Source organism: Bufo gargarizans, chromosome 5 (assembly GCF_014858855.1).
Source record: "Bufo gargarizans isolate SCDJY-AF-19 chromosome 5, ASM1485885v1, whole genome shotgun sequence".
Taxonomy (NCBI): Eukaryota; Metazoa; Chordata; class Amphibia; order Anura; family Bufonidae; genus Bufo; species Bufo gargarizans.
In genome coordinates, this window is record NC_058084.1 from 439,881,628 (window position 1) to 439,908,225 (window position 26,598).

The 26,598-nt window shown below is 42.7% G+C and overlaps 1 protein-coding gene across 2 annotated transcripts in view; it reads left to right on the forward strand.

Moving 5' to 3' along the window:
• Positions 1-26,598, forward strand: part of PLXDC2 (plexin domain containing 2) — a 319,079-nt gene that overhangs the window by 140,162 nt on the left and 152,319 nt on the right. For both annotated transcript variants that reach the window (XM_044293433.1, XM_044293434.1), the window contains exons 3-4: positions 12,831-12,953; positions 14,405-14,523. In XM_044293433.1, coding sequence (XP_044149368.1) covers positions 12,831-12,953; positions 14,405-14,523 — 242 coding nt within the window. The remainder of the gene's footprint in view (positions 1-12,830; positions 12,954-14,404; positions 14,524-26,598) is intronic.

Here is a 26,598-nt window from a genome sequence, read left to right on the forward strand (position 1 = left end):
TCTCTCAAACTCCTCCCTTGGCAGTAAGTCAGACCAGCCCACTCCTACCAAGAGGGGAGGAATAAGATGGTAAGTCCCATTCCTATTGGCAACTACTGCCAACCGTACCCCATTTGCTTGTGAACAAGGTATATAGCATAACATTACATTATATTGCATTTACAAACCATTGCAGTTACAATAGTAGTACCCTCCAGTGTGTGTGGTGCTACCAGTGAACAGTATTCAGTGACATTAACACTTGCAGTGGGAACACTGCAAGTATCTCTCATTCTGCCCTCATAAGAGAAGTGACAGATCCACTTTAATGCCTGATACTTGGTTGTAACCGTAGATTTTTAGACAACAGCTGTAGCTACCTTTTAAAATCTAATGTGTTGAGATGACTGTAATTAGGGTATGTGTCTGTAAGTGCTACATCTGTATCAGCAGTGATAAGTACTATCATATTCTTGTGAATACTCAGCTTTGAGTTCCCTTCCAACTGTATAATAGCTTGGATAAACATATGACGATATCTGAGCATATATTTGGATTACAGTGTTCTGTAATAGGACATTACTACAGTTCTCTGCTGTTCAAATAGAGCTCAACCTTGACAGATGCTCTTTCTTATCAGTGCTGAATCTGGTAATCTATTCCAATGAACATTCATCATCCTATTTTATTTCTATGTAAAGAACCTTGAGAAGAATTTTGCATAACAATGCTTATTACCAGAGGTAACAGTCATTGTCATTTACAAAGGAACAAAATTTGCTACATTTATGATAACATTTACTCCAAAAGTGGCCATTGTTTTGCCAATAACCCGTCTGAGGATTAGCTGTTTTTCCCTGGGGAAGAATTACCCATATACATAGTTCCACTGCAATGCCCCCTGCAGGGGAAATGTAGTATCACCTGCCATTTAAATAAATTCTACCATGTAATGCATAGACAGGCGGGATCCATTAGCTGCTTTTAAGAAGCAACTCTCCACTCTGGCTCATAGAGAGTGTGTCCGATGGGAGTTGTCGTTATAGGATGGACATACAGTATATTTATTGTATAGACTGGCTGCACGTGATGTGATCTGACAGCCTCTCTGGTTCCAGTTGTTTCTGTATTGTTGATGTGTATGCCTACACCTCTGGTCTCAGGTGTAGCTTAAGTGGTCATTCCATCTCCTCTATTTAGTCTGGCCTCATCCATCATGCTATGCGGTTGATAGCTCCTTTCTGGTTGTGAAGAGCTGGTGTCTAGTTCTCCTCTGAGTTCCTGCTTGCCTATGGACCTTGGAGTTAAGTGTCTTTTACCTATTTCTTGTTCGTTGTATTCCCCTACCTTTTGATATTAGGCTTTATGGAATCTCCTGTTCCTTCAGCTGGGAAGGAATAGGTCATCTCTTGTCCAGACACTATCTCCAGGGCCCTTTAGGGTCAGAGAGGGCCCTAGATTCCAACGTATGAACATTCCTACCATCAAGGTCTGTTCATACTTAAAGTAGTCAGGGCTTGGTTTAGGGATTCACTAGATGGTGACCTTTTCCCCTTTCCCTAGTTTTCCGGTCTAGTACCTTTTCCCTTACCTCTTGTGGTCGGTGTGGAGTTATCTACCCACACCGCGCCGTGACAGGAGGAGACTGATTCTGTCCTGCAGGAGGAGTAAGAAAGGCTTTATAGGTAGATGCCAGAAGGTGGAGGAGACTGATTGTGTCCTGCAGGGGAAAAAAGAAGGGATTATATTGGCAGATGTCAGAGGAGGGAGGAAACTGATTCTGTTCTGCAAGGGAAGTAAGAAGGGACTATATGCACAGATGGCAGAGGGGAGAAGAGACTAATTCTGTCCTGTAGGGAGAGTAATAAGGGACTATATTGGCAGATGCCAGAGGAATAAGTAGACTGATTCTTTCCAGAGCCTGCCAAAGCAGCATGGACTTGCAGCAGCACAAAAGAGGACACATGAAAGTAAAAATAGATGAAACATATTTTTGTGGGGCTCGAAACTACATACAGTCATGGCCGTAAATGTTGGCATCCCTGAAATTTTTCAAGAAAATGAAGCATTTCTCACAGAAAAGTATTGCAGTAACACATGTTTTGCTATACACATGTTTATTTCCTTTGTGTGTATTGGAACAAAACCAAAAAAGGGAGGAAAAGAGCAAATTGGACATAATGTCACACCAAACTCCAAAAATGGTCTGGACAAAATTATTGGCACCCTTTCAAAATTGTGGATAAATTAGATTGTTTCAAGCATCTAATGCTCCTTTAAACTCACCTGGGGCAAGTAACAGGTGTGGGCAATATAAAAATCACACACAAAAGCAGATAAAAAGGAGAGATGTTCACTTAGTCTTTGCATTGTGTGTCTGTGTGCGCCATACTAAGCATGGACAACAGAAAGAGGAGAAGAGAACTGTCTGAGGACTTGAGAACCAAAATTGTGGAAAAATATCAACAATCTCAAGGTTACAAGTCCATCTCCAGAGATCTAGATTTGCCTTTGTCCACAGTGCGCAACATTATCAAGAAGTTTGCAACCCATGGCACTGTAGCTAATCTTCCTGGGCATGGACGGAAGAGAAAAATTGATGAAAGGTGTCAACGCAGGATAGTCCGGATGGTGGATAAGCAGCCCCAAACAAGTTCCAAAGATATTCAAGCTGTCATGCAGGCTCAGGGAGCATCAGTGTCAGCGCAAACTATCCGTCGACATTTAAATGAAACACCATGGCAGGAGACCCAAGAGGACCCCACTGCTGACACAGAGACATAAAAAAAGCAAGACCACATTTTGAAAAAATGAACTTGAGTAAGCCAAAATCCTTCTGGGAACACTTCTTGTGGACAGATGAGACCAAGATAGAGCTTTTTTGTAAAGCACATCATTCTACTGTTTACCGAAAGCGGAAAGAGGCCTACAAAGAAAAGAACACAGTACCAACAGTGAAATATGGTGGAGGTTCATTGATGTTTTTTAGGCTTGTTTTGCTACCTCTGGCACTGGGTGCCTTGAATGTGTGCAAGGCATCATGAAATCTGAGGATTACCAACAGATTTTGGGTCGCACTGTAGAGCCCAGTGTCAGAAAGCTGGGTTTGCGTCCGAGATCTTGGGTCTTCCAGCAGGAGAATTACCCCAAACATACTTCAAAAAGCACCCAGAAATGGATGGCAACAAAGCGCTGGAGAGTTCTGAAGTGGCCAGCAATGAGTCCAGATCTAAATCCCATTGAACACCTGTGGAGAGATATTAACATTGCTGTTGGGAAAAGGTGCCCTTCCAATAAGAGAGACCTGGAGCAGTTTGCTAAGGAAGAGTGGTTCAAAATTCCAGGTGAGAGGTGGCAGAAGCTTATTGATGGTTATAGGAAGCGACTGATTTCAGTTATTTTTTCAAAGGGTGTGCAACCAAATATTAAGTTAAGGGTGCCAATAATTTTGTCCAGACCATTTTTTGAGTTGGGTGTGACATTATGTCCAATTAGCTTTTTTCCCTCCCTTTTTCGGGTTTTGTTCCAAAACACACAAAGGAAATAAACATGTGTATAGCAAAACATGTGTTACTGCAATACTTTTCTGTGGGAAACTTCATTTTCATGAAAAATTTCAGGGTGCCAACATTTACAGCCATGACTGTATTTCTTTAAAACAGTTATTAACAACCTTTCAGGACTTTTTATATGAAAATGATTCATGGGATATCCCATTTAATTGAAAGAGTACTTGGAAAATCACTACCTTCCTATTAAAGCATTTGGATGTAATGCAGACCCCCTCTTAGCCAAAGAGTAGAAGCACTACAGAAGAGTAGCTCTGGTTTGGTCCAGGGCTGACACTGCCACTGTAATACTATGGAGCAGGTCTCCTGACTGTGCTGTACTATATTTGCTCAGATCCTCAAGGAATTGCAAAGTTTTACCTTAAAGGGGTATTCAGTTTATAAAAAGTTAACTCCTATCTACAGGGTAGGGGATAACTATTAGATTGTTGGGGGCCCAACCACTGGGACCTCAACTGATCACGAGAATGACAGCCCTGTACTCCAAAAACAATTTATTGGCGGGTCGAGCATTCTCTAAGGACCGCCGCAGATAGCTGAGTACAGTGCTCTACTATTTCTGGCAGTTCCATAGAGATGAATGGAGTGACAGTGTGCATGCTTTCCTTGCAGCTCCATTCGTTTTGGGGGATTTAGGGCACCCGTTCTCATGTCCCATCAATTGGACCCCTGCCAATCTAATGATTATCCCCTGTCCTGTGGATAGGGTATGACTTCATACAATTGAAATACCCCTTTAAATACAACAGGACCAGGTTTTTACCTTCTCAGTCAATAAGATTACAGTAGCATGGAAACAATCACGTTAATTTGTGCTATAGAAATTGAGATTTTTAGGACCTCACAAATTGGTGTTTAATAAGCTTTCATCTATTACAAGTGTACAAACTGTAGACTGTGTTTCTTTCTATTGTAAATCCACTTCATGTGACATCTTTACCAAGGGCTTAAGATAAAGTAGAGGGCGGCAGAAATGAATCATGGTCTTTGTCCTAATTTACAAAAAATAGTACGGGTGTTCCTCTGCTCTGTAGCTGCTCATAAATCTAACCTCAGTATTAAATGTCTATTCGTTTATGCTGAATGTAGCTCTGGAAGAAATGTATTCATTATTACATTCATAACGTTCATCCTGAGCATTGTCTTAAAATTAACTAATGTGGAATGAAATCACATCTCCACCCACATAATAAAACTAACTTATGCTCCTGAATATTTCTCTTCTGCACAGCGTTTCATTAGGGTGAAAGTTTATAACCTAGAGCTGCTTTTCCTATTTTCAGGTAGGATAAGAAATACTAGTATGGAAATGTTATTAGTCACCCAACCTACTGTATATTTAAAGAGGTGTTCCTATCTGAGAAATTGATGGCATATTGCTAGAACATGCCATCAATGTCCGATAGATTCGAGTTCCACCATTGGGACTCACTTCTATCTCCAGAACAGGGCCCCCGAAGTGCAGGGAGAACAGCCGTGCATATCTGGCCACCCTCTGTTCTCCACTATGGGAGCATTGGCTCAACTATTTCTGGCAGTCAAATACTAGTACTACCCTTCTTTTAAGTTTACTCAATTTTTTATTCTCTCCTCTTCATCACAGAGCAGCATTCAAAAATTTTAGATTTTATCCAATATATTTTGATCAAAACACAAAGGTGGTCTCAGTCAGACAGGTCCTACTCTAAACTACTTATGCCGTATGGGCATTTACATTAAGGAGAGCAGACCCTGAATACCCTGAAAGGATCAGGAGGACTCCTCATTATCACAAGTAGTAAATTGCAGACTGTAATATTTAATATGAAATTCCTAGGGGGAGGAGTTCCCAGTCTCCGCAATCCCTCCTCTGAGCAGTTAAGGAGAAAACACTATATACTCATTGACTGTTGGGTTCAATTTGACTGTATAAATCCCTATGCACTGAGCTCCCTCTCTTCAAGCAGACAGAATTTTATAATTTATCTGGATGGTTCTATAAAAGAAAGCAAGAGTTTTGTATCTGAAAATCATAATTCCACCACCTAAAATAATTTGGGACCCATCCACATTAAATACTATTAAATCATAGGTAGTTTCCTACCTACCGTCTTTCTCCAAAAATAAGACAGGGTCCTATAATATTTTTTGCTCTGAAAAAAGGGCTAGGGCTTATTTTTAGGCGATGTCTTTTTTTTTTTCCATGAACAATCACACATTTATTCAAATATAATCATATCATTACATTCTGGAACATCAGCATAGCTCTTCAAACCCTGAATTCTATCATGAAGTTCTTGAGATCCTTTTTTTATGTACTGTACAACAGTCTACATTAACTCGAATTTATAAACACTCACTCACCAGACCTCCTTGGATGGGCCCTCACACACCTCACTACCGTCAAAGGCGCACCACCATCACATCACTTGCTGTTCCAGCTGCGTTCCACTGCAGCAGCTCCCCCTGGTGACCGGAAGCAGCCACAACACTCAGGCATGAGAGTGGAGTGATCTCAGTGGGACTAGTGCCACCTAGTATGTGTGTGACAGCATAACCAGGACTACCGGTACCCACTCTGTGTGTTACAGCCCTAGCGGGCTCGGGTGTGGAGTGATGTGAGTGTGACAATCGGAACCCAGCATTAGCTAACCCTTATCGTTGTGGGGTGCAATCCTTTTTGGGGGTCTCTGCTTTCTTTCTAAAGGTCTTCTGTCCTGCTGTATTCTATTTTTTACATGTATAGCTGCCTGAACACTATTTTTAATTAAATGTAACAAGGGTTTATTTTTGGGGTAGAGCTTATAGTTCAAGCCTACTGCAAAAATGCTGAAAAAACAAGCTAAGGCTTATTTTTGGGGTAGGTCTTATTTTTTTTGAGTTTTCTAGATCACCTTTGTTAAACCATTTACCATCGTAATCCATCTAATAATAAACTATATAATGGTTTTACTATATAATAAAGTTAACCACTAAACCATGATAGACCTCCAGGGATACCAGTTATTAACCTATTGCTGTTGTATACCACAATAAAAAATAAATATCAATATTAACCACCTTCATGATGCTTAACTACCAGAGATATTTGGTATTAATGGTGAATATACCTCATTACACACTGGGAGGGATATTGTAGAGTACGCCTAAGGCATTCTACATAAAAATGTGTAATATCGTACTTTAGGAAGGTTATCAAAGTGATAATAGTTGTGAAAAGGAAGGACTTTGAGATATGTAGATAGATAAAAGATAGATAGATAGATAGATAGATACAAAAGGAAAAGATTGCAGCATTTCCAATTGGTGAAAAAATGTGATGTCCTTTATTCACCCATGCAACGTTTCAGTCCTCTTACCGTTCTCAAGCAATACATACATGGTCATTGTGGATATTTATAGTGTCAATATACTTATGTAATTAATAATCACATAGGGCATCGCAAAGTGTTATATAATTTTCTTGTATTTTTCATTTGTTTCTTGATCAATTAAGTTTTTGTTTTTTTTCTTAATTTTTTTTTAGACTATTAGTTATGACACGTATGTTGGATCCCTATATTCTCTATGTATTGGCTAAGAGACCGAGGAGACACCGCCTTGTGGTAATTCACTTTGCGATGCCTTCGGTACTCTTTAGTGTGTATACTAAGTATCCATAATTAAGATATTATACTCTGCAACCGGCCACTGTATATGGATAGCAGATAGGATCGATTGGCCCGTATGTGTCGGATAATGGCCAATTGTCCGACACGTGGGCCTTTCGATACGGGGGTGGGTTAGGTGCGCTTCACTGCAGCACTTCCCATGTCCTCTGCTTTTCCCATAAGGTGACATTTTACGGTTCTATTTTGGGTTGCTAGGATACTAGGTTATGCATTGACGGGTCATGTGAGGTATCACATGACTATGACGCGCGGACATGCGCATGGGAGCCGCATACTTGTCTTACGTTGTCAAGTCCGATCACGTGATGATGACGCGCAGACATGCGCTGTAGAGTACTTGGTACACTATGTAATTATGTCGGCCGATTGTGTTTCTCAGGTGAGCGGACTATGTTCATCTATGGTTTACTACCCCTTATATCTGATAACTATGTACACTAATTGCTAATTATGAGGAATGTTTATTTTTTTATATATATTAATTTTTATAATTATGTATTGACACTATAGCACGTGCACTTTATCATGTACACTATGTATTATAATGTTTGGCTTGTTATTTTATGTATATCATGTGAGAATTCTGTATATTATCACTAAGTGATTATTAATTACATAAGTATATTGACAACCTATAAATATCCACATGTACAGTACAGACCAAAAGTTTGGACACACCTTCTCATTCAAAGAGTTTTCTTTATTTTCATGACTATGAAAATTGTAGATTCACACTGAAGGCATCAAAACTGTGAATTAACACATGAGGAATTATATACATAACAAAAAAGTGTGAAACAACTGAAAATATGTCATATTCTAGATTCTTCAAAGTAGCCACCTTTTGCTTTGATTACTGCTTTGCACACTCTTGGCATTCTCTTGATGAGCTTCAAGAGGTAGTCACCTGAAATGGTCTTCCAACAGTCTTGAAGGAGTTCCCAGAGATGCTTAGCGGTCCAGCTCACCCCAAACCATCTCGATTGGGTTCAGGTCCGGTGACTGTGGAGGCCAGGACATCTGGCGCAGCACCCCATCACTCTCCTTCGTGGTCAAATAGCCCTTACACAGCCTGGAGGTGTGTTTGGGGTCATTGTCCTGTTGAAAAAAAAATGATGGTCCAACTAAAACGCAAACCGGATGGAATAGCATGCCGCTGTAAGATGCTGTGGTAGCGATGCTGGTTCAGTATGCCTTCAATTTTGAATAAATCCCCAACAGTGTCACCAGCAAAGCACCCCCACACCATCACACCTCCTCCTCCATGCTTCACGGTGGGAACCAGGCATGTAGAGTCCATCCGTTCACCTTTTCTGCGTCACACAAAGACACGGTGGTTGGAACCAGAGATCTCGAATTTGGACTCATCAGACCAAAGCACAGATTTCCACTGGTCTAATGTCCATTCCTTGTGTTCTTTAGCCCAAACAAGTCTCTTCTGCTTGTTGCCTGTCCTTAGCAGTGGTTTCCTAGCAGATATTCTACCATGAAGGCCTGATTCACACAGTCTCCTCTTAACAGTTGTTCTAGAGATGTGTCTGCTGCTAGAACTCTGTGTGGCATTGACCTGGTCTCTAATCTGAGCTGCTGTTAACCTGCGATTTCTGAGGCTGGTGACTCGGATGAACTTATCCTCCGCAGCAGAGGTGACTCTTGGTCTTCCTTTCCTGGCGCGGTCCGCATGTGAGCCAGTTTCTTTGTAGCGCTTGATGGTTTTTGTGACTGCACTTGGGGACACTTTCAAAGTTTTCCCAATTTTTCGGACTGACTGACCTTAATTTCTTAAAGTAATGATAGCCACTCGTTTTTCTTTACTTAGCTGCTTTTTTCTTGCCATAATACAAATTCTAACAGTCTATTCAGTAGGACTATCAGCTGTGTATCCACCTGACTTCTCCACAGCGCAACTGATGGTCCCAACCCCATTTATAAGGCAAGAAATCCCACTTATTAAACCTGACAGGGCACACCTGTGAAGTGAAAACCATTTCAGGTGACTACCTCTTGAAGCTCATCAAGAGAATGCCAAGAGTGTGCAAAGCAGTAATCAAAGCAAAAGGTGGCTACTTTGAAGAACCTAGAATATGACATATTTTCAGTTGTTTCACACTTTTTTGTAATGTATATAATTCCACATGTGTTAATTCATAGTTTTGATGCCTTCAGTGTGAATCTACAATTTTCATAGTCATGAAAATAAAGAAAACTCTTTGAATGAGAAGGTGTGTCCAAACTTTTGGTCTGTACTGTATGTATTGCTTTAGAACGGTCCCAGTAAGAGGACTGAAACGTTGCATGGGTGAATAAAGGACTTCACATTTTTTCACCAATTGGAAGTGCTGCAATCTTTTCCTTTTGTATCTATTGACGGTGGGTCGCGTCTAATTGCTGGCACTCCTGACTTACGGTTACGTTTTTTGCTGCCTTGAACTTTTCATTTTTAGATAGATAGATATGACTAGATAGATAGATGGCCGTAACATTAAAACAGAACACAGATTTTCTATGGACAATGGACACTGTCAAGGGGTAAGCCACTGTAAATACTATTAGGCAGTAATGAAAGCAAGAAAATCGCCACATGTAAGAATTTGCTGATTTTGACAAGATCCAAGTTGTGACAGGTAGACAATTGGGTCAGAGAATTTCCAAAATGGGGAGGGGGGTCACGCTCCTGCTCCTGCTTCATTAATGAAATGGGAGGAGCGTGAATGAGTGAGTTACGTTATGCTGCCGGACGGACCGCTGCTTTGATAGTGAGTACTGTCACAGAAGAAAGCAGAGCCATTGCTGGAGCATTACATAAAAATATTTTACATCTAAAGACTACTGTAAGCGGGGCCCAGTGTAGTAATGGGGGTCACTATTCACACAGGGACAATAAACTGTCATCTTATGCTGGTCACAGTATTATATATGTCACAGTATATTGTCCCTGTGTGAATAGTGACCCCCATTACATAAGATGCTATATGTGTGTCATCCACACATCCCCCATAACAGTACGTCATCCACGCATCCCCATAACAGTACGTCATCCACAGATCCCCATAACACTGTGTCCTCCACAGACCACCATTAGTTTAAAACCCACCAAAAGCATACCTCTTGGTTCAAAATATATTTTTTATTTTCCTCCTCAAAAATCTAGGTGCGTCTTATCATCAGGTGCGTCTTATAAAGCGAAAAAAATGGTAACTGGTGAACGGCAGGCAAGGTCATGGGTGCCCATGGGTCACTGTCATGCATCCAATTGAAGGTCCACCTAGCTAGTTAAAGGAATTGCTGCCACCGTCTTGGTTGTTGCCAATCACAGGAAAACTCTAAGGTTCTTGTGGAGTCCAAGCCTTGATGGGGTTTTAATGTTATGGCTGTATCAAAGGCAGTCAAATGGAAAATGCTTACAAGACACTTAGGCGGAGATTTATCAAGACAGGCGCTTTCTGCTTTTCTTCTTTATCCCCTGCACTGCACTAATTTATGACAAAGCTCAGACCTCGTCATATATTTGGCACATCCTCCGGCAGTCCTCGCGCCTAAACAACTCTGAGCTGCTATAGATTTTTGATGCCAAAAAACTAGCGCAAATGCAGATAAATTTGTTGACCACTCCACCCTTCCCTCCTTTACCTCACCCCTTTCAGAAAAGTGGCATGGGTGGCGTAACAACTTGGAGATGCCACAAGTTTTTTTAAAGTCACAAGAACATTTCCAGGTGCAAGGGTAATGATAAATCTCCTCCTTAGAACCTAAAAGACCTCCATCTTGTAACACATAAACGCTGAAAATAGCTAAGTACAGATATTAAAAACACTATATAAAACACCACTCAGCGAACACTACATAAATGAGTATGACCCAGCAATACGTGTGGTATAGAAACATAGAATGTGTTGGCAGATAAGAACCATTTTGCCCATCTAGTCTGCCCAATATACTGAATACTATGGATAGCCCCTGGCCCTATCTTATATGAAGGATGGCCTTATGCCTATCCCATGCATGCTTAAACTCTTCACTGTATTTGCAGCTACCACTTCTGCAGGAAGGCTATTCCATGCATCCACTACTCTCTCAGTAAGGGTCCATTCACACGTCCGTTTTGGTGTTCCGCATCCGTTCCGATTAAAAAGGGAACGTTATGCGGATCCATTCATTTTCAATGGAATCCGCAAATAATCGGACAGCACTCATGGTGCTCTCCGATTCCGTGATTCCGTTCCGTTCCGTGGGTTCCGTTTATTCGGATCCAGGAAAAAAATATACCCTGTCCTACTATTTGTCCGATTTTGCGTTCCGTCATGCCATTCTAGTCAATGGATCCGTCAAAAATGCGGAAGACATGCTAAAAGCATCCTCATGTCATCCAGATTTTCGGATCCGCAAAAAACAGGAACGTTTATCTGGAAAGGTAAAAATACTGACGTGTGAATGGACCCTAAAGTAATACTTCCTGATATTACTTTTAAACCTTTACCCCTCTAATTTAAAACTATGTCCTCTTGTAGCAGTTTTTCTTCTTTTAAATATTCTCTCCTCTTCTTCCTTGTTGATTCCCTTTATGTATTTTAAAGTTTCTATCATATCCCCTCTGTCTCGTCTTTCTTCCAAGCTATACATGTTAAGGTCCTTTAATCTTTCCTGGTAAGTTTTATCCTGCAATCCATGTACCAGTTTAGTAGCTCTTCTCTGAACTCTCCCCAAAGTATCGATATCCTTCTGGAGATATGGTCTCCAGTACTGAGCACAATACTCCAAATGAGGTCTCACTAGTGCTCTGTAGAGCGGCATGAGCGCCTCCCTCTTTCTACTGGTAATGCCTCTCCTTATACACCCAAGCATTCTGCTAGCATTTCCTGCTGCTCTATGACATTGTCTGCCTACCTTTAAGTCTTCTGAAATAATGACCCCTAAATCCCTGTCCTCAGATACTGAGGTTAGGACTGTATCACTGATTTTATATTCTGCTCTTGGGTTTTTACGCCCCAGGTGTATTATCTTGCACTTATCAACATAAAATTTTAGTTGCCAGATTTTTGACTATTCCTCTAGTTTTCCTAAATCCTTTTCCATTTGGTGTATCCCTCCTGGAACATCAACCCTGTTACAAATCTTTGTGTCATCAGCAAAAAGACACACCTTACCATCGAGGCCTTCTGCAATTTTGCTGATAAAGATATTAAACAATATGGGTCCCAGAACAGATCCCTGAGGTACCCCACTGGTAACAAGACCTTGGTCTGAATATACTCCATTGACTACAACCCTCTGTTGTCTGTCCCTCAGCCACTGCCTAATCCATTCAACAATATGGGAGTCCAAGCCCAAAGACTGCACTTTATTGATAAGCCTTCTATGTGGGACAGTATCAAAAGCCTTACTAAGGTCCAGATAAGCGATGTCTACTGCACCTCCTCCATCTATTATTTTAGTCAAGTTATTGTCCTACAGACAGATGCAATTCCCTCCCTCTTCGTCATCTGCACCTCCATACTACCAAACACATCTAAACTTGACTTAATTGGCAGATCTGTGGCACATAGTGATAAAGGGATCTTCCAGTGCGCGGATAAAGCTTGTCTTAGCATTTTATTGTTGCAAGAAATCTGATTATAATATCCGTTTTCTTCAGGTTTTATATATACCGGGGAAGTGGTTCATCGGATGCTCACGGCAACACAATATATTGCTCCCTTGATGGCCAATTTTGATCCAAGCGTGTCCAGAAATTCTACAGTCAGATACTTTGACAATGGTACGTATGAAATTCATACTCTTATTTATGCCTTGATACAGTGCCACCTTAAAGGGGCCTCAAAAATAAATCATTTATTGTGTGATAAAAGTTCATACAGCTTTCTAATATACTTTGTATATCAAATCTTAATGGTTTTCCAGATTTCTGCTTGTTGTCAGTCAGTGGGAACCTTCACTGCTCAGTCTGTCCATGTCATGTAATGGATACACTGGTGCATGGCTCCCAGAGAGACAGCGACAGAGATTTGTGTCCACTGGAAATAAATAAGGTTCATATGTATTGACAGAAAGCAGAGATCTTGAATAGTGATGAGCGGTATAGGCAATATTGAAATTCGCGATATTTAGCGAATTTTTGGCCGAATACTCGCCATAAATTCGCAAAATCGAGTATTAGTGATCCCCAGTCATTGTTTACTTGATTGCCAATGTAATATATTCGCGATAAATTTAAGATTAGAATATTCAACACTATTCGCGAATACGAATATATAGCACTATATTCTAAATATTTGCGAATACTTTAAATATTGGCGATATTCGCGATTAAACTTGGCGATTCGAATATTCGCGCTAAACACTAATCTTGAAAACTTTAAGAAAGTGTTTGTTGGTACCTTTGTGACAAGGGTATTTTAAAGGGGACCCCTACAGAGCCTGAGAATGAAGGGCACCCTTCACTGTTTTTCCAGCCTCGGTAGCTTGGCCTCCTTTCTCCTCCCCCGCCAACTGTAGCACAGCCTCCATGTGTGCTGCAATGCCCCTACGCAGTCATAAAGGGATGACTTATCTCAGTGATACGCTAACACTTTAAAGATGAGAAAACCCCTTTAAGGAATTATTCTTTGCCATTTGAGGGACCTCATTCAGTAGCCCAGAATCACTATTACCTCTTCACCTTGACTTTAGCTGAAACCTTGGCATATTTAGGTGCAAAACGTCTAGTGTTCGAAAGTTTTCATGCATGCTTGATATGGGGGCATGGCTTGGCATGAAAGGGGTATGACTTTTTTTTTTTTTTGCTCTAAAATGCAGCAAAATTTCTGTCTTAAAAATCTAAAAGAAAGTAAGACAACTAAAGGCTGTCTTAAGAATTTAGATAGGCAGACCCATATTTACTACTGTAAGTGCATCTAGGTTTTGGTGTGAATTGTTCCAAAATGTGGTGCTCCTTGGCGCAAGAGAAATTATCTGCGCTTACCCCGGGGATGGGGTGGGGCATGGCCTAATATGTGACATTTTGAGCCAAAATTGCACCACTATTCTGGCATAAAATTTAGTCTCAAACTAAGCCAATCCTACGTAGAATAGTGCAGACAAAATGAGTGTAAGCTCTGATGCAATAAAGAAATTCTTGTGTTTTACCGTGAGGTAGCTCAACTCGATATAGTAAGAGACAGGAAATACACGTGTCATAAAATCTTCCTTACATTTACATTTATTTTGCAGGAACCGCCCTTGTGGTCCAGTGGGACCATGTCCATCTGCAAGACAACTACAGCCTCGGCAGCTTCACCTTTCAGGCCACCTTGATCAATGATGGTCGAATAGTGTTTGGATACAAGGAGGTAAGTCAATAAAAAAAATGATCTCTCGTATCAGTTCAGTTCCTTTCCAAATACAAATCGTGGAAGATGCCTGTTCTCCTGTGTACCACACCAAATACCACACCAATGGCTGTCTACAGGATTTACCATAAACGGGAACCCCACCTCTCAGTAGAACGGGAGCCTCTTTAACTCCTGTTCAGCCATGAGCGGCTATGTGGAAAATAAACTGGGAGATGTTATAGTTAAAGAGCACCTGTCAACAGGATGAACCGCATTAAAACATGCATGCTATCTGGTAGGGTTGATCCTGCTGATTGAAATGTTACCTTTTGTGTAAAAATTGGTTGCAGCGTTCCTGAGAACAAAATATACTTTTATTCCTTATGCATATGCCCCTTGGTGCTCAAAATAGGTAATTTGCATAAATATTAAAGTATTATATATTTGCAGCAGTTAACCATATGGCAAATTATCAAATAGCATTTTTCTCAGCATGATCAACCTTATTAAGCAATATGCTTGGTTTAATAGGGTTGATCATGCTGACTCATTCCTGACATCCAGCGTACATGTATGGCAGATGTAGGGTCTTTAAGCATGGCGCCTGCTCCAGAGGGGAGAAAGCTCCATAGCTACCGAATGCCTTCTGTTTCACTCAGCAGACACACAGGGTTAATGTCTGCGATCAGCAGTAATGCCGATCGCAGACTTTTAACATCCCAGATGCCGTGGTCAAATATGAGCATGGCATCTGAATGGCAAAAACCCTTGGAAGTGCACTTTTAGGGCAGGAATGCCTTCCCCTGGCTAAGATTGGGGAAGGCGTTCCATTTAAGTAATAGGCTAGTAATAGGCCAGAGCCATCTTCTAGGCTTATTACTGGTATATTCCAATTCTGATTCTCAATTTTTTCATCGCTTCACCTCCTCAAAAAAATTTAATAAAATAGTTACGGGGGTCAGTATATGGTGATGAAAAGAAAAAAGGAATTTTTTACAAAGTTTAAATTTTTTTTAGTATTAAAACACAAGAAAAACTATATAAATGTGGTATCGCTGTAAACATACTGACCCAGAGAGAATGAAGATAACAGGTCAGTTTTACTGCATAGTGAACGCTGTAAAAAAAATTAAAATTGCGGAACTTTTTTTTCCTATTCCACCTTATATGAATTTTTTTCCAGCTTCCCACTAAATCATATTTTATATTAAATGTTGCTATTTGAAAGTACAACCTGTTATGCAAAACAAGCCATCATATGGCTATGTGAACGGAAAAATAATAAAGTTATGGCTCTGGGAAGTCAGGGAGTAAAAAACAAAAACGCAAAAAAAAAAAAAAAAGACAATCACTATGTCAGGAAGGGGTTAATGTCTTTTACAAATGTCCTTTAGCAAGAGTGATGGTCACCTGAATTAGCTCCTCATCCTTTATATATTGAGGGGGAACAAAACAATGGTGCCCTTCTCCCCATTGCTTTTTGCTCTGATAATTGAGCTGATACGAACACTGAATTTTTTAAGATCCGATAATTACGAGTTTCCACCGGGATGATTGTTACTATTTTATGACGATGACTTGCTTCTATTTCTTAATTATTTCATAATTATAGACTGCATTTCAAAATTTCTAATTATTAAGAGATTTGGCCTTTTCTGGTTTTGGCAAGATATGGAAAAAGTCAAATATTGCATTTGTGCTCCTGCAGCGCCATTCATCTCTATGGGAGTTATGGGGAATGTACAGGGTGGGCCATGGAAAAGAAGCCCGCCTCCAATATCTCCAAATCAAACTGCCTAGTAGTAACCAATCAGAGTTCAGCTTTCATTTTTCAGAGCCCTGTAGGAACTGAAAGCTGAGCTCTGATTGGTTGTTATAGACAACTAAGACTGATTTACTATTAGGCAGTTTGATTTGGAGATATTGGAGGCGGGCTACTTTTTCATGGCCCACCCTGTACAACGCTTGGCTATTTCCTGAACTCCTATAGAGATGAATGGAACTTCAGGGGCTGCAGTGCATATGCACAATCTGCTATTCCGCGTTCCGTATAATTTCTGGGGACTCAGCGCTGTACGATGTCCCTGTTCTTGTGATCGATGTTGGTCCCAGCAGTAGGACCACTACTAATTAATAGCGGATGACTTTCCCCAAAATAAAATATGCAAAACATGGTTCATTTTCTATATTATAACCTTCGTAGCTTGCTTTTTCTGCTCAGTTTTCAAGTCCCGGACACCACTGCTTGCGTTCTGTGACATATCGTTCCGTCCCTTTAATGTCTATAATCAAAAGAAGTTTTATTATGACATCTGTGAAGGTCCAACACATGGTACCCCTGCTAATCATCTGTTTGAGGAGACTGTGGGTGCTCAGTCTCAGCTTAACAAGAGCAGCGCCTTCCATTGTATAGCAGTTGTTCTGTCAGGAGGGTGTCACAACCTATCGCTGACCCTGTTGTGCCTGGGGTCAGAAGATCGCAGCGGGTGGCTACTCAATTAGTTTCTCAAGAGGTCGCTCCATGACCTAGTGGTGGGAATGGATTCCGGCCCAGGTTTTCCTGCTTAGGTTTGCAATCCTTTTTGTCCCCTTTAGGGTCCATTCACACGTTCAGAGAATGGGTCCGCATCCGTTCCGCAAATTGCGAAACAGGTGCTGACCCATTCATTCTCTATGGGGCAGTAATGGATACGGACAGCACACAGTGTGCTGTCTGCATCTGCATTTCTGGAGCGCGCCCCTGATCTTCCAGTCCGCGGCTCAGAAAAAAAAAAAAATAGAACATGTCCTATTGTTGTCCGCAATTGCGGACAAGAATAGGCAGTTCTATGGGGGTGCCTACCGGGTGTATTGCGGATCTGCAATACACTACGGACACGTGAATGGACCCTTAGGCAGGGGCGTAGCTATAGGGGGTGCCTGAGGGGCTCAAAGACCCTTGTGCCACATAAGACACTGACATTATAGAAAGTGCAAACTGGTCAATTTACACCTCTGGCTGGAGGGAAGGGGTTAGGTTAAGAATTTGGCATGAGGGGGTGCTCTTTCAATGTTTGCCTCAGGCAGCAGGAAGGCTATGTTCTCCCCTGCCCCTTGCCAACAAGCACTGAGGGATGGGGGCCCAAGCTGAACTTTTGCACCAGGGCCCATGAGCTTTTAGCTATGCCCCTGCCCTTAGGAATCGGTAGCTTTTCCTTTCAGCTGTTCTCTGTCAGCCACTCCCAGCTACTATATTCTCCCTTTTTCCTGGCACCTCCACAACGGCACTGACAGGAGGGTGTCCCCACCCCCAGGACAGGAAACAACGTAGGAGCACATGATTTAAAAGGTCTCCTCCCCCTTACATATCCAGTCGTTGTTTCCTGTCCTCGAGATACGTAGGAGCTGCTCCTGCCGTGTCAGGGATATTTTCAATCTCGCCCAGCGTCGCTCTTTGTGCCCCATGCGGTGGGAGGGCTGATGCAGGGGACAGGTTTGCCGCGGACGCGTGTGCCTCCCTTTCCCGTCCCTCGGAGTAAGACCTGCGTGCAGGCATCCCCGGGCTTGTGATTTCCCTTGAGAAGGGGAAATCGCGCGGGATTTCGTGACGTCACCAAGCGAGATTCTCCTTGGGCAAGAGAATCTTGCGATAACTTCGGTACTTCCGGGTTAAGCGTGCTGTAAAAGCGGGGCTGTAATGCCGGCATTTGTGAAGTGAAGCCGGACATCCAGCCCACGTCTTGCAAGGGCCATGCTAGCTCCAGTGGAAGACACTTCTAGGAGATCTGGTGATCCGGCTGCCTCTGCCCCCAGCCCTTAAGCCTCCTCCCCTGGAGGATGATTTTTCTAACCTCCTATTACTGCCTGTTGTTAATTAGCACTGTCTGGGCATGATTATGGGAAATTTTTCACTCTGGTGAGGTGGTGGCTAAATCAAGTGTTCATGGTCCTATTGCCCTCTATTTTTTATCTTAAGGCACTGAGACCATGACTTCAAAGCCAGCCAGTGGGGAAGCAGGACGCAGAAAATGCACCATTTGCAGAAAATCCTTTACCTCAAAGAATAGAAAACCCTTGTGCCAGAAATGCACAGAAAAGGTCGTTTCTGAGGAGTCGCCCTCCTTCCTTGAGTCCCTAAGAACGATTATTAAGGAGGAGGTGAATATGGCTGTGGACTTAAAAATTGCTTCCCAGTCTCCACGACCATCCACATCCCAAAGATCGCATGCCTCTGACTTACCTTTTGATCTTGACGAGGGAGAGTTGATTTCGGAATCCGACTCAGCCTCGTCTAATGAGGGCTCAGGCAGGCCAACTCTTTTAAAAGGAAATACCCCTTTGAAGAGTCCGAGACGTATTTATGGGACAAAACACCTAAAATAGATACACCTGTCGCCCGCATCTCTAAGAAAACTTCTCTACCGTTTGAGGACATGGGCCTTCTACGGGATCCCAGGGATAAAAAATCAGAGAGTGTTCTAAAAAAGGCTTGGGAGACTAGTACGGCCATGCTGCGTCCCAGCATTGCCTCTACTTGTACTGCCAGAACTCTCTCAGTCTGGCTTAATCAGTTAGAGGAACACTTTGCTGCGGGTACTCCTAGAGAAGAAATCCTTGCATCCCTACCCATGTTAAAAAAAGCTTCAAATTTTCTAGCAGACGCCTCTGCCGACTTAGTTAAACTCTCTGCTAGATCAGCTGCATTTTCAAACGCGGCCCGAAGAACAATTTGGCTTCGATCCTGGTCAGGGGACACAGGTTCAAAAAGTCGTCTGTGTTCCATTCACTGTGAGGGGGAGAGATTATTTGGTTCTGGATTAGACAATATCCAGAGGCAAGGGTAGAGGATTCCTATTTAACCCCGAAAATTCTTCTCGCCCCACCCAATGACGCCAGAAGTCGTGTAGGGGGCAGGTTAACGGACTTCATTCCTGCGTGTGAACAGATCCATGCTTCCCCGTGGGTAATAAACACCCTAAAAAAAGGATTAAAACTGGAATTTGTATCCCTTCCACAAGACCTAGTTCACACTAAACAAAAAGCTGTCACCTCTACAAAAACAACTTTGTCTAGAGTCAGAAATCTCCTCCTTAATAGAAAAGAAGGTACTCCTTCCGGTCCCAAAGGATCAATGCGGAAAGGGGTTCTATTCCCCAGTCTTTCTAGTACCAAAACCAAGCGGATCCTTTCGATTGATAATAAATCTAAGATCCCTAAACAGGTCACCACCCTGGGGTGGATCATAAATTTGAAAAAATCTAATCTGTCCCCAGACAGAAGGATCTTCCTTGGAGTTCTATTGGACTCTCATCTACTTATGTCATTTCTGCTGACAGAAAAGAAGACCAGGTTGCGACTGGAGATCTCCTGTTTCTGCAGTCTAAGGACTACCTCTCTCAGGAACATAATGAGAGTGATAGGTCTTCTCACTTCCACAATCCCGTCAGTCAGATGGGCTCAGAGCCATTCACGGGTAATTAAGTCCTTCCTTCTTTGCTCGTGGGATGGAACAATCGCTGCCCTAGAAAAGAGGGTTTACATCCCTAATTCTGTAAAGAGATCCCTCATGTGGTGGAAACTAGAAAAAAAACTAAACACAGGGGTTTATTGGAGACAAAGATATCAGATGATAATCACCACGGATGCCAGCGGATCAGGATGGCCTAGGTGCAGCTCAGTCCCAATAAAGCAAATGGGGCTGAGCTGAAATACCAAGCACATATCACGTCTGATTAGGCAGGTAACAGATGTGCAGCGCAGAGGGGAGAGAAGAGGAGTACCCTACCACTCCCTCTCCCTAGTGGTAGGGTACTCCTCTTCTCTCCCCTCTGCGCTGCACATCTGTTACCTGCCTAATCAGACGTGATATGTGCTTGGTATTTCAGCTCAGCCCCATTTGCTTTATTGGGACTGAGCTGCACCTAGGCCATGTGACCTATGAAAGTGACATCACTGGCTTGGGAAGAAACCATGGTGACACCCACCAATCCTGAGGATAGGTCTTCAATATTAACCATCTGGAAAACTCTGTATCACCCACCTCCAACTACTGTAGAAGGAATATGTTGGCTGGGCGTGCATGTTTATTGTTATAGGGAGAAAGACATGAGCAGCTGTCCAGGTACGTAGCTATAGGGGAAGCAGGAGAAGCTGCTGCTTTGGGGCCCAACTTCACAAGGGGCCCCTTCAGGAGGGTATTTTATTGTCAGGGGCCCACTCTACAATATCATGCAATGACATTATATACAGTGACACTGTAGGAAATGGATGGAGCGGCTGCAGGGCCTCGTCTGAGAGCTCTATCTTGACTCGACACAGGAGTGAGGGTTGCACATGAGTTGGGGGTAGCGACGAAGTTGCTGGGATGAGGGGGTCCGTTCAAAAATTAGCTGTGGGGCCCTTGTTACGCCACTGCAGCTGCCAGATATCTCTGGTATGTTCTAACCCAAATGGAAATTGGGCCCGGGCTCCCACCATTTTTTTTTCTTTCCAACAGCCTTGATCCAGCCCTGCCTGGCAATGCAGCAGTTAATCCTTATTTTCAGGACATTTGCAGTAATGCTGATCTAATGCCATTGTCATCTAGCGCGGCTAATTCTCATTGCAGTTTGATTTTCCTCACAATGTGCATTTTCCTTAATAAGTCACAACTGAGAGGTTTTGCAATCTAAAGTTCTTGTGTGCTCAGCTGAGGATATTATAACTCAGACAGAAGATCCAGTCTTTTCTCATTAATCCGCCTTCTTACAAGTGTTTGGAGGGTGAATGAAGCCTCGTTTGTTTCTGTATCTGTGAATGTGTCTTCATTTAAGATGGCTAATGAAATGATGCTATCTTGACCCTGAATTTAATTTGTATATTTTGTCGATGCAGACATCAGTTGGGGTGTGAATAGAAAACTAAAGGAGAAACTGTCTTTTTTGCCCAAAGCAGCCAATCACAGCTCAGCTTTCATTTCATATTTTGCCCTTCTAACATGAAAGCTGTGCTGTGATTGGTTACTATCAGGCTCATTCACTCGACTGAATTTGCTGGCTGAATTTTGTCATGACTGCTGCAGGTCACTCGGGCGACAGTTCTATATTTTTTTGCAGTGCGGACGAATCACGGACCCATTCAAGTTGAATGGATCTCGATCCTTCCCGGCCGCCGCACGGACGTTGCCCGTGCAATGGTGGACCACAAATTGCGGTCCCCAATGCACGGAATGGCCGCACAACGGCCGTGTGCATGAGGCCTCAAGGATATGTCCACCATTTATTTGAAAGTCCCAATGTATGTGAATTAAAAACATAAAATAATTTTACAAATTGTCTTAAATAAAAATCTCCCATTGTTTGATGTCTCCAGCTCCCATGCAGACCTATGTGTCTCCAAGGGTAGCAGACTACAAACAAACCCCCCGCATTTTAGACCTGGCTATTATAAGAGCATAGATTTTTGTCAGGCCATTTTGCCACAAAGCAGTCAGATGCCTGCAGGATCCCATTATAGTCTATGGAGTCTGGCTATACGTGGCACTATCCTACTATTCCAGATCTAGAGAACTCCAGCAGCCTGGACAGCTTGCCAGATCTAGGATAATGCAGATGTGAACATACCCTTAGCAAGAAGGAAGGGACAGATGGAAGATAGTATGTCAACAGGATCATACTATACACAGGGTTTATCAATGCCCTAGACCATTTGCCCAGATTACACTGTCCTAGGGCAGTAAACTGAATCTGTTCCCTGGGTGAAGTTAATCTAGTTATAACAGTGACTAATGTTTATTTCCAAGAATAAAGGGAATCTATCAGTTTTGACCATGCTAATCTGCTGACGGCAGTAGCTAGGGTCTGGGGATAGCAGGGACAAGCATACCTTTTGTGGAGCTTTCTTATCAGGAGTAGTGTGAATATAAAGTTTCATTTTGCCAAATTTTGCTCCAGCAAGTGCACATGCGGAGATTCACTTTTTTCACAGCCCCTCCCCTTTGCTCTGAGTGACAGCTGTAGCATCCAACCAGGAGACCAAAACAGCTGTTACTCAGAGTAGAGGGGAGGGACTGTGAAGCAGGTCAATGCAGAGAGCACTTTACAGTGAAGTTCTGCCTCCACTGCACAGCAGGGGCAGAACCTGGCAGAATAAAATTATATTCTCACTACTCCTGATAAAAAAAAATACACAAAAAACATGTTTTTGTCCTGCTTTCCCCAGCCCCGATCCACTGCTAACAGCAACATAGCATGGTCATAACCACTGACAGACTCCCTTGGAACATTTGCGCCTTGATTCAAACTATACATAACAAGGACACAATTATATGATCATTTTCAGCAATGTTTGGGAGATTATCTCCTTTTTACAGTGCAAATAGCATTTACTATACCTCCACATAGATATATACGGTAAGAATTCACCGTGCCTGAATGTTTCATTGTTTTCTTAAGAGACCTATCACTGTTAGAGCTGTTGGAGTGGAAACTGCAGAATCTACAGTCACAATCAATGGACTGAAGAGAGAAAAGTATAATACTTTCAATGAGGGAATACATTTGGTGCTGAATATTTGACAACTGTTCTCCTACGGAGCCCCATTGAACCAGTTACCGTGATGATAAGTGCAAATGTAAAGATGACTTGCTGTGCTCAAATGCATTTAGTTTTTTCTCTCATTAAGCAGAACTGAAATGATAATTTATGAACCCAGACCCAGCATCCCACAAAAGCCATAGTGATGTCTCCACAGCTGACCAATTTGCATCTCTTTGCATTACACCATGCCTGAGTGCAGTTTTACCTGTTACAAGTGGTGCTCTGGTCCTTCTGCAGAAGGGCTCAATAAAAGCCATGTCCTGCGTAGTGGAAATGTAAGATTACTAATGAAGGTTGCAAAAATGTAAAGCCAGAATTGGATGTGCCACCATGGACACCTGAATGAAGAAAAAACTTTATGTACGATGATGCAATGAGAGATGGCGCTATAGCCTCAAGATTAAAGGGGTTGTCCGGGTTCAGAGCTCTGAACCCGGGCATACTCATAATTTCACCCAGGCAGCCCCCCTGATTTTAGCATCGGAGCATTTCATGCTACGGCTCTTTTATTTACAATAACACACTGCCGGGAGGAGGCTTTCGTCCCAGCAGTGTGTTCGGTGACGTCACCGGCTCTGATGGGCGGGCTTTAGCACTGCCCTAGCCATTTTACATGCTAGGGCAGAGCTAAAGTCCGCCCATCAGTGCCGGTGATGTCACCGGGCTTCCTAGCAGCCCGAAGGAGAGCCCTGGTTCGTCATCAGAACTCCAGAAAATGTATGAACTGCTCCGATGCTCAAGTCAGGGGGGGGGGGGGTGCCTGGGTGAAAATGGGGATATGTCCAGGTTCAGCTCTGAACCCAGACAACCCCTTAAGGCTGAATTTTCTTTATGGGGCCAAGTCTGGTGTTTGTTTCCTTCAGCCAATTCATTTATACACCACTGACATATTCCACAGCGTTGTAAAGAGATTGCCATCACTCACTATCCCCATTGGGGTAGCACAGTCTCATTCCAAATGAACCTCAGTATGTTTTCTTAAAACTGGCAAAAGCAAAGGGAAATTTACAGACTCCATGCACAGGTTACCCTTGGTTGGAATTGAAAGCAGGGTCCCAGGAGCCATTGCTAATCGCTAAGGGTACATTTACAAGTTGAAAACCGATACGCTTTTCATGGTGATTTTGCATCTGTGTGCATCCATTTTCTGGCTGTCTATAGATTTTTAACAGCCATTTTGCATTATTTTAAAGGCCCTTAAAGCGGATGAATTTCATTAGCTTTTTCTTTTTTTTAAAGATCCAAACCCCTGCAATGCCTTGAGTATATATTATGCCCCCCACAGTGCCTCCAGTATAAAAATGCCCACCATATTGCTCCAGTCTCTATAATTACCTCTCTGTAGTTCCCCCAGTGTTTATAATGTCCACTCTTTATAAGGGGTGTGATTTACAAATACACAGGGACGTTGCTATGGTCTCAAAAGATCCAGGGCCCATCCTCAATGTATATGGCCTAGTTCTCTAAGTTGCCCCCCCCCCCCCCCGCATTTTGCTGTACTTGCTATACAGCAGCACATACCTGTCAAATCCAGGGACCTTCCAGGTGACGTCTCCTCCAATGTAGATCTTCTCTGTCATCATCTTCTCCATATGGTCTGGACAACTTCCCTAAGCCGCATCGTCTCTGCAGAGTGTGACACTCAGACATCTTAGCTTCCTCACATTTTATCATCTCCCAACCTGGAGTCCCCACAATGTTATCCTGCTGCTCGCTGTGCTCCCAAATACCCCCACATACTGTCCTGAAGAAATAATAGTGACCCCATAGTAATAGTGCTCGTGATAGTCCCACCAATAGTAATTCCCTTCTAGAATGCCCTCACTAGTAATAACTGCCCCTTCAGTGCCCCCCAAGAGTGCCTCCATTAGTAAAAGAGCCGTCCAGTAGTAATAATACCCTCAAAGAGCCCCCAGTAGAAATAACCCGCCCTTTTGTTCCGCCAGTGGTAATAAAGCACTCTACAGACCCTCAGTAGTAATAAGGCCTCCATAGTGCTCTTAGTAGAAATAAGGCGGATCTATAAGTCCCTCCTATAGAGCCCCCAGTAGTAATAAAAATGCCTATAATGTCCCCTGGATTTGCAGTGCCCCCTGTAGTTATATTCCTTCCCCCACCATACAGTCCCATGTAAATAACATCACACCATCTCTCCAGCCCCCTCCAATATACAGTCCCATGTACATAACATCCCTCTCTATCTACAGCTCCCTCCAAAATACTGTGACAGTGTCCCCCAAGGTCTTTTTATGACCTCTTGGGGGACATATTATGTAGCAGAAATATATTAAGTTAAATAAAATAATAATACATAAAAGAAAAAACACCCACACCAATCAAAACCATCACCATTACCGCCCCATTCACGTGAAACTTTTCATATTATATTGCAAAACGACCTACACAAAATAGGGAACTAATTATAATAATTTATTTTGGTGTCAGTTTGCATATTTAAAGAATAAGGAGCTATAGTTTGAAAAAAATATATACTTTTTAAAAACGTTTTGTACAGTTTCCCCCAAATAAAAATTTTTGCAAAAATTATTTTGGTAGTCCAACAAGTAAGATAGTTACAACCATTTGAACCACCACGCGCGCTAAGTCGCAAAAAAGTCTCTGGTCATTAAGGCCTTTTCGGGCCTAGTCATTCAAGCGTTAACCAATAGGCTCCTTCCCCACTAGCAAGGTAATGTTTGGGATTGGCAGGAGATGGTAATAACCAGTGAGCCCCGTCCTTCTGCAGTGAAGGAAAACGATGATTTATAAATAGGAGGCAGGATGGAAGGAAATGTCGCCACTTTTCTGGTAAAAAGGATTTTTAACAAGTTCCTGCAGCAGGGCCTCTGAAATAGAAGATTCATAATTACCTGCTCCACTCCGCTCTGGTCCTCTGCGCTGCCCCCGCTGCCTCCATCTTACGGCCCCCTCGCTGTTTACACCTGACAGTGCATGGCCATGGTCACTTGCACGGCTCCAGTCAATGACTGGCTTCAGCAGTGACACTCTGCTTGTGGCAATATCACGCCCTAAGCCAGTCATTGGCTGGAGTGGTGTATGACCGTGTCCATGCACTGCCAGGTGTAAACAGCGGGGGCAGTTCGAAGGACCGAAGCGGCAGGGAGCAGGTAAGTATAACTCTTTGGTTTCAGGGGCCATGCTGCAGCACAATATTTGGGACAATTACTGGGAACAAGTGTACGTAGGAGCTCTCATATCTTATATCTGGCTGGTATAATCGTGCAGCTGATCAGTCGATAAACAAGGAATCGCTCATTTGTCGGCTGATTTGCATATTTTATCAGGATGAAAGATGTCCGATTATCTGCAGCACATCTCCCTGTGTAATCTAAATGAAGGCGGAATGACTGTGGCAGCGATCACTCCTCCCCAGTCACTTTGCACTGGCTTGTGTAATAGGTAGATGAGTGCCCATCAACATATTTTTTATTTGCGGCCCCTTGAAATAGTATGTGACAATGCAGCCCCCGGACCAAAAAAGGTTGTGCACCCCTGCACTAGGACCTCTTGCACACG